This window comes from Chinchilla lanigera, unplaced genomic scaffold, assembly GCF_000276665.1.
Source record: "Chinchilla lanigera isolate Chin_1 unplaced genomic scaffold, ChiLan1.0 scaffold00008, whole genome shotgun sequence".
NCBI lineage: Eukaryota > Metazoa > Chordata > Mammalia > Rodentia > Chinchillidae > Chinchilla > Chinchilla lanigera.
The window spans coordinates 12464854-12472889 of record NW_004955409.1 but is presented as its reverse complement, the minus strand read 5'-3'; the positions used below and the strand labels follow the sequence as shown (position 1 = coordinate 12472889).

Here is an 8036-nt window from a genome sequence, read left to right as displayed (position 1 = left end):
AGCCTATAAGGAGATATGCACCCATATTTTATAAGGGAAATGAAACAAACCACCTTATATAATTAATACACAGCATAAATAATACACTATTTACCAGTAGAATTATTATTGCCATTTAAAAATCAGAAAATAGTATATAAAAAGAAAAGACAAGGATGTAGAACAGTTTCACGTGATGAAGTGGTGATTCTGTGAAGAAAAAAGCAACATGGTTAAACTAAACACAAGCATAAATTTAATGGAATTCATTAGAGAAAAATGAACCTTTTTTCACATTGGTTTTATTACTGTGGGGTGAGACAACTGATTCTTTACGATTTAGTCTGGAGCTACTTTTCTGTTGTTGGTGGTTTTCTCTAAAACTGTTAGATCAGGCAATTACAGTTATCTGCCTCCGTCAAATACATTTTCATGGACTAAGGGGAACAAGACAACACAGAAGTTGCATGTCCTTCCATGTCACTTGAATCAAGGCTGTACAACAGGAATTGAATAATACCGGGGCTATTATTTTACCCACTATCAGGTCTATGTTACCTCCATTAGAAAGCCTTAGAATATCACTGGGTGGCCAGACATGGTGGCGCACACCTGTAATCCCAGCACTTGGGAGGCTGAGGCAGGAGAATCATTGCAAGTTCAAGACCAGCCTGGGCTACAAAGTGAGCTCAAGACCAGCCTGCACTGTACAGGGAGACCCAGTCTCAAAAAGACAAAAAAAAAAAAAAAAAAGAATATGGCTGGGTGAGCCAAAACTATTGAGCAGATGATGGAATTTGGTAGATAAGTTAGCAGTAAATGAATGGGGTCAAGTGCAGTCAGAAAGAAAATTAACAAGGGAAGACGGTGAGAATGCAGAAGAAATGTGCTGAGGAGATCATAAAACAACACTGAGAACCATGGATGAGAGCTGCTAGGCTGAGAACAACCTGGTGTTGAGATGGTGTTGAGCTGTGTGGAAGCGGGTGCTGCATATGGCCCCATGTGCAAAGGGCAAGTATAAAAAAGGTTCTTTAGGAGCAGGAGACCAACTCACGATTATTTCAAATCTCACTGTACAAACCTAGGAATCCTCAACACGTATCATCTGCTATTAGTTGTATTCGTTGTTAAGATAGCATATACCCACACGTATATAAATAAATACACTTATATATACATACAGACATGTAGTATGGAAAGGTGTTTCAGGGAAAATGTCAGCTAACAACCTAACATCTTTCATGACTCAAGGAAAAGTCTCCAGCCAGTTCCTCTAAAACCCAGAAGACCATATGCAGTTCTTCCTGTAGATCTGTCTGCATGTCTGAGGCTGAGCTGGAGAGAACTAAGTCCTAATTATTTTCAAGCTCACAGATTAAGTTCCGGTGAAGCCTGTAGGTCTTGTTCTACCCCTTGACCACTTTGGTTGGCTGCCAAGCTTCATGCCATCATCTGCAAGAGGAGCTGGGTGAACGAGGGTAGACGGATTGCAGTAAATACGTCTTGCATGCAAAAATGACTAAGACACATTCTTCACTAAAGGTAAAAACAAAAATGTACATAAGAAATGCGTGAACATCAACTATTAGGCATATGATAAAATCTTTGTCATAATCGATATGATTTTAGATATGGTGAACAGTTTAGATTTCCCCAAAAGTGGTTTAAAATAAAAAAAAAAAACAAGAGATAGAGTAAGCAGGAAGAGGAATTTTAAGAATTTTGATGCATAAAACCTGTCCTTCAAGATGATGTTGAAACAATCTGAAAGGTAGGAGACAGGACTCAAGGTCACAGAGGTCCAAGGAAGTACATCTGGGTACGGTGTGATCCATTTTTCACTTGTGGCATAGAGTACAGCTAAGGCGTCTTTTTATAACATTATCTAATTTTGCCAGAGATATGGGCAGTAGATGCAGTGTATATTCTACTCATAGCTCAGCTGCTTCGATAAACAAAAGTACAAGTGAAATTCCGAACAGGTCTTTCCTTTTTGTTCTGGACACCAGCACCAAGGATGAGGACTGGATCTGGGATTGCTCTTCACTTCTTGGCAAGTGGCCTCGCAGTTGCTTATGTTTTCAGCACTGTAACTGTTTTCAGACAAAGGGGTCAGTTTCACGTCCTTCAAGTTATTGATCAGTTCTTCCCTTGTCATCGACCTCCTAACTCCTTAAATGTTTGGGAGACGGTAGTTAAGTTTCTTGGTGTTACCGTAGTACTTCCTGTTGTCCAAAGCTGGAAGGATGCTGCTGCTAGTTAGCTGAGGTAGGTACTGCAACTGAAAACACAGAACGCAGAATGAGGTTCGAAACCCTGCCGTGCACGTTTCATTGTTCAGAACACATCACAAAAGAGGTAAAGAGGTGGCTTTTTCAGCACAGAAACTTTTTTTCCCCACAAAATCCAGAGTCTGAAAGAGAATAGTATTTCAATTTGGTCTGTAGTTTTCCTTGTAAAAGTTTATTTTATACTAAAAAGCAAAAACATATATGTTAAAGAGAATTTAAAGAAAATGAAAAAGTGGAAAACCTGCAGTGTTCACGTTACTGGGAAAAGGCATAGATTTACAGGAGTTGGGAGCTTGCTGGGCCTTTTGGATCTTGTAGGCCATTGCCCCGCCTTGTAGCAGAGAATACCGATGCCCACAGGACATAGTGACTTGCTCATTTATTCCCTTAGTTTAAAAGGCAGAACTGACAGGCTGGGGGTGTAGCTCAGTCCTGGGGTGGGCGCTGTTTGCCTTGAGCATACTGCAAACACTGGACTTTACTGTCAATGTCACATGATAGTAAGGAAAACACAACGGTATTTGCATTGTGCTATATGGCGTTAGGTATCTGAAAAGAGGATCATTTTTAGTACTTTTAAATCAAACAACTGAATCCTTCATGATTAAAAAGCAATAGTCTGGACCCTGATGTTCCCCTAGTCTTTCAAGCAGAGCTATTTCCACCATCTCTTTGCTCTTGGACACAAAGTAACAGTGAGGTGGGGGTAGCTGGGAGTGAGGGGAGTCTATGTCTGGCCTATTTTGCTATCCAGGTCGTATGTGACAGAGGATAAAATAAAGATGTTCCTAACTTTGTAACTGTGGCCTACCTCCGGGCCCTGGAGTTCACGCAGCCCGTATTTCCAGTGAACATTTCCCTCCCGTTTCTCCAGACCACACACACCACCCGACACCTTCATCCTTCAGGGCCACAGTGGCTGCAGATACAGTGACCGAGGCGAGATAACTCAGCCCAGGAATGGTAAATTCAGGCCGAGTCAGTGACCAGGAGCAGCCAGCCCATCCTAACTGTGGTTCCTGCACTACCAGGGTCCATTCTAGATCTTCACAGCCCAGATGCATGGTGGCTGCTGTCCTCCAGCTCACCGCACAGCCTGCCGAAACTGCTGCCAGCGCAGCGCCAGGTTTACCCTGACAATCAAAGGGTCAGGGAGGCAAAAAGTTCCTGTTCAGGTGAACCCAGAATGCGAACACTGACGGTGAACGTGATGACAGACTGCTGCCTGGGACAGGTCTGGTTTCACGTTCCCAGCTGCAAGAAGCACATGCAGCTGGACTCGCCGCTGTACCTGGCAGAGACCCGAGCTCATGCGCATCAGAAACCCTGGCCCCCGTGTGGCTGCAGGAAACAGTAGGATGCCAGAGGATCACGGTTCAGGAGCAAGGGGCCTCCGATGTCTCGGGGCTCTAGCGGGAGAGCATGGGACCTGATCCCTGGTGCTAGAATAAGGCCACAACCACCGCCTCCGGTCTAGATTCCAACTCTGTACTGGGTGGCAGGCGTGAAATCATTTGAAACCGAAACCTTGGATGTTTCTGTCCAGCAGGACATCCTCTTTACCCCGGGCAGGTGCCTTTGGTTCTGTCTCAGGGCCTTCCTGGTTGGTTTGTCATGTTCTTTTGTCAGCCCTCTCACTTCTCTGATGCTTTCAAAGTACGGGTGCTGCAACAGCTGTTCACACGTCAGTCTCTCGCCAGGGTCCATGTGCAGGCAGCCCTGAAAGAGCAGAAGGTTCCTTCGTACTTCTTCAGAATTCTGTTAGCTTACTTATTTTTTTTTTTTTTCTTTAAAAGACTAAATTCCAAAAATACTTTTTCTTTATATTTTTATTTTCACGGTGCTGAAGAGGGAACCCAGGAACTCAGGCGTGCTAGGCAAGCACTCTACCTCCATGCTCACCCCTAGCCCTTTTAATTATTTTCAATCATTTCAGCCAAGTGGGGTCGTAGACACCTGAAATCCCAGCTCTCAGGAGGCTGAGGCAGGATGATCATAGCAAGTTCCAGGCCAGTCTAGGCTAAAGTGAGAGTTTCACAGAGTGAGTTCAAGGCCAGCCTGAACTATATAGCAAGACACTGTCTCAAAAAAAAAAAAAAAAATCATTTCAATAAATATATAATAGTAAATAAATATGGAGTAGAAGGGGATAATTCTGTACATGTATACAGTGTATAATGATCAAATCAGGACAATGGCATTTCCATCTCCTTAATCACTTCTCTGTTTAAGAAGCCTCCTAACTCTTCTGGTTCTTTATAAAATATGGAATAAATTGTTGTCAACTGTAGTCACCCTATTGTGCTGTAGAATGCTGGAACTTACTCCTCAAATCTAGTTGTATTTTTTTTTTTTCTTTTGTTCTGGTACTAAGAGATTGAACCCAAGAGCTCTTTGCCACTGAACTACATCCTCGTTTCTTTTTTTTTTAGTTCTTATTTTGAGAAAAGTTCTAAATTGCTCAAAAAAGAATTTGAATTTGGGATCCTCCTGCCTCAGCCTCCTTAAGTCATAAGATTACACCTAGCTGTATTTTGGTATCCTTTATCCCCCCTCCTTCCCACCCTTCCCAGCTTCTAGTGACCACTGTCTGCTTGGCTACTTCTATGAAACCAGTAAGTACCATATATGTGGTACTTGTGAAAAACTAAAGTCTTCAGTTGGGAATATAAAGGAAAAAGTAGTAAAATCACAGAATCACACATTCAGTTCCTCTCACAGTCTTCCTAATGGGAAACACAGAATACTGATGAATACTATCCAGAAGTAATACCAAAAAATGGTTTTCTCCACCCTGTTCTGGTCTTGAGGCAGCTGGTGCTCTGCCAGTGGGGAGGAGGATATGATTTTGGAGCTGCCTCAGTGGCCAGCTGGGGTAGTTCACTTAGCTGTCTTAGTCACTTTCTGGTACTTAGAAAAAACCAGTGTTTTTATTTAAAAATAATATTCACATGTGGTACAAATAAAGTTCACATAGTATACAGCAAAGTCTCTGACACTCTAGGTCTTCATTTCTCTTCTAGAATCAGCTACTTGGGGTGGGGTGTCTTTCTAGAAGTATTCCATGCATTACAAGCACAGATGCGTGTACATGGAAGAGAAGACATAATACATATTCTCTTACGTAACATCATTCTTAACTATTTTCTTTGCATTAAGTACGCCGTGAGATTCACACCTGGATAGATAAATCTCATAAACTACATATCACCTGTTTATTTTTGTACCAGTAGAAATACATCAGTAAATATGTTAAATAATCTTTGAAATCTGTGGGACATTGACTACAACTTGCAAGTATTTCAACTGGTGCTGTACTGACTTTGTGGAACAGCTACATTTCTAAACATGCATATGTAAATCAACTTTTAAAACCAAAATGTACTGCAAATGTGCTAGAAACTTGGCTATTTAAAGGATCCTACAGCTCTGCATTTTTTGAAGCTGAGGATCGTTTTAAACACCACCCCCTTGAAATTTCTGTTCTGTATAAAGTTGTTTCAAACACCATGTTAGGTTTATTTAATGTAATACCCACTTGCAGGTATTGTTACTGTAATAGAATGTGGCCCATTTTATTTTATTTTTTTTATTTTTGTGGGTCTTTTTGAGACAGGGTCTCGCTATGCAGCTCAGGCTGGCCTTGAGCGCACTTTGTAGCCCAGGCTAGTCTCGAACTCGCAACGATCCTCTTGCCTCAGCCTCCCGAGTGCTGGCATTACAGGCGTGCACCACCACGCCCGGCTGTGGCCCATTTTAAAAACTGAAAATATGTGTGCATCTCAAAGGAGAGTAATTCTGAAAGGAGCAGTTCATTTTATGGATTGACACAAGTAATTTAGGTTCTCCAGTGCTGTGCTTTCCGGTCTGTTGGAAGCCAGGATTTTACCTTTAAGAGTCCCAGGGCAGGATAAGAGATGTTTGGAAATTTTAACTCGAGGGGTTCCTGTTGAGAAGAAAGGGGGTTTTTAATGTACATCATGTATTCAAATTACAGTCACCTGAAATGATGTTTCTTTGGTAAAGCATCTTCCCGGCCTCCCCCGCCCCTTCCCGCTCCACCTTGCACTGAAAGCGACCTCCTTTGGCCTGTGTCACAAGCTCTGCTCTCCCCACCTCCAGATGGCTTTTCCCATTCTCTTCCTAACCACTCCCTTCAGTTCCTGAAGAAGGCAGCAAATTATAAGTAATTACTCATGAGAGAAGAAAAACAAATAAAAAACACTTACAGTGCAACTGTTACTTTGTTTCTGCTTGGATTTATATAACTTGCCTTTCCTGAGACTAATAAAAAGGGTTTTTGAGTTTTGCATTTATTGACATTTATTTATCTATTTATTTATTTGGTACCAGGAATTGAACTCAGGGCCTCGCGCTTGCCAGGCAGGTGCTGTGCCACTGAGCTATCTTCCCAGCCCTACTGACATTTATATAAAGGGGGAGCGTCAAATCAGGCTTTTTTCCCTACCCAGGTAAACAGATGCTTCTTGGATTTCTGCAATAAACACTGTTGTCTCCTCCCACAAACACCCGCTGTCTCCCGATCCAGCCACAGTGTAAATGGAGCCTCTGCGGCAGCCTTTGCCACCTCCCCTGGGCCATTTCAGGCCATTTTGCTCCAGTCGCATGCTGAAGGCCATCAGGAGTAGCAGTAGAAATGGGAGAACATTGCCCAGTGTCACGCAGACAAAAAGCCAGTTAGAGAGAGAGAGCATTCACAGAGGCAGGGAAGCTGGGAAGAGTGAGCAGCCAGCCTGGCTGGGAGGAAGAATCGAGCCTGGTGTGCGGTGGGTATAAGGCTGGCAGTGGGAGCCCCAGGCTGCAGTGCTGAGCCAGGTGCGCTAAGACACGGTCTGGCGGTGTGGGCCGGTGTGGAGCACAGTGTAACTCAGACTGGGAGCCAGACCCTGACACTCATGACTGCACTTACTGATCGCTGATCAGAGAGAAGCCGCTCAGGTTTGGAGGTCCCCACATTCAATGGGAGGAAGATATCCCAAAGCAGATTTGTCCTTGGCCTTGACAACATCATCTCTCTCACCCCCACAGGTTATGTGCGTAGTTCTGCTCTTGCTTCATGTTGAATGTGACATGGCTGGGGACTGACGTGACAAGACGAACGCAGGCTCTGCTGTCTCAGCAACAATGCTTGGGATGAGGCGGCTGCCCGTGCAGGGCCCATCCTGCCTGCTGAGCCGGTTTCCCAGCCCCGCAGCCGGCAGGCCTTCCCGTGAGGGTCACGACCGGCACAGGGACCGGGGGCACAGATGTTCAGCCAGCGCAGCCCCCCGCACTGCGTTTTCCTGTGTTTCTGTCAACAGGAAATCTCCTGCAGGACAACCTCGGGAATCTATGGGAAGCTTTCTACGTTTATGAAAACCAGGGCTGTTTCTGAAGCTTCCCAGTAGACAATCGAACAGGAAACTGCTAAGGGATATTTGGTGCAAAACTGGAAATGTCCAGGGCACAAGGGAGCCAGTTGGGTCACCTCACATCTACTGGGTGTCAGGACCCACTCTTCCTCAGGCTACCGCTGCAGGAGGGGCAGGCGGTGAGGAAGTGAAAGTCTTTGCTATGGGACAAGCCGGGAGACAGACTACAAATGCAAGAGACAGGCGGAACTTCCATCAGAGACTGAGCAATTAGTTTCAGTTTGAAAGGACCGTCCTCAGCCACTAAGAACTCTGGATTTCAGAATCCTTAAATAAGCTCTGAAATGTTTTCTGTGTTTTTGGCAGTGCTTGGGATGGAACTTGAGACCTC

At 44.1% G+C, this 8036-nt stretch overlaps 1 protein-coding gene across 2 annotated transcripts in view; it reads right to left on the bottom strand.

Annotated features, from left to right (window-relative positions):
• Positions 1-674: 674 nt before the first annotated feature.
• Cdkl1 (cyclin-dependent kinase-like 1 (CDC2-related kinase)) overlaps positions 675-8036 on the bottom strand; it is a 52660-nt gene continuing 45298 nt past the window's right edge. The window contains exons 7-9 of one of the 2 annotated variants that reach the window (XM_005376824.2): positions 6163-6219; positions 3801-3992; positions 675-2263 (exon numbers count right to left, since the gene is read on the bottom strand). In XM_005376824.2, the coding sequence (XP_005376881.1) occupies positions 2156-2263; positions 3801-3992; positions 6163-6219 (357 nt within the window). In that variant the 3' untranslated portion in view covers positions 675-2155. The remainder of the gene's footprint in view (positions 2264-3800; positions 3993-6162; positions 6220-8036) is intronic. The other variant, XM_005376825.2, reaches the window with a different exon arrangement.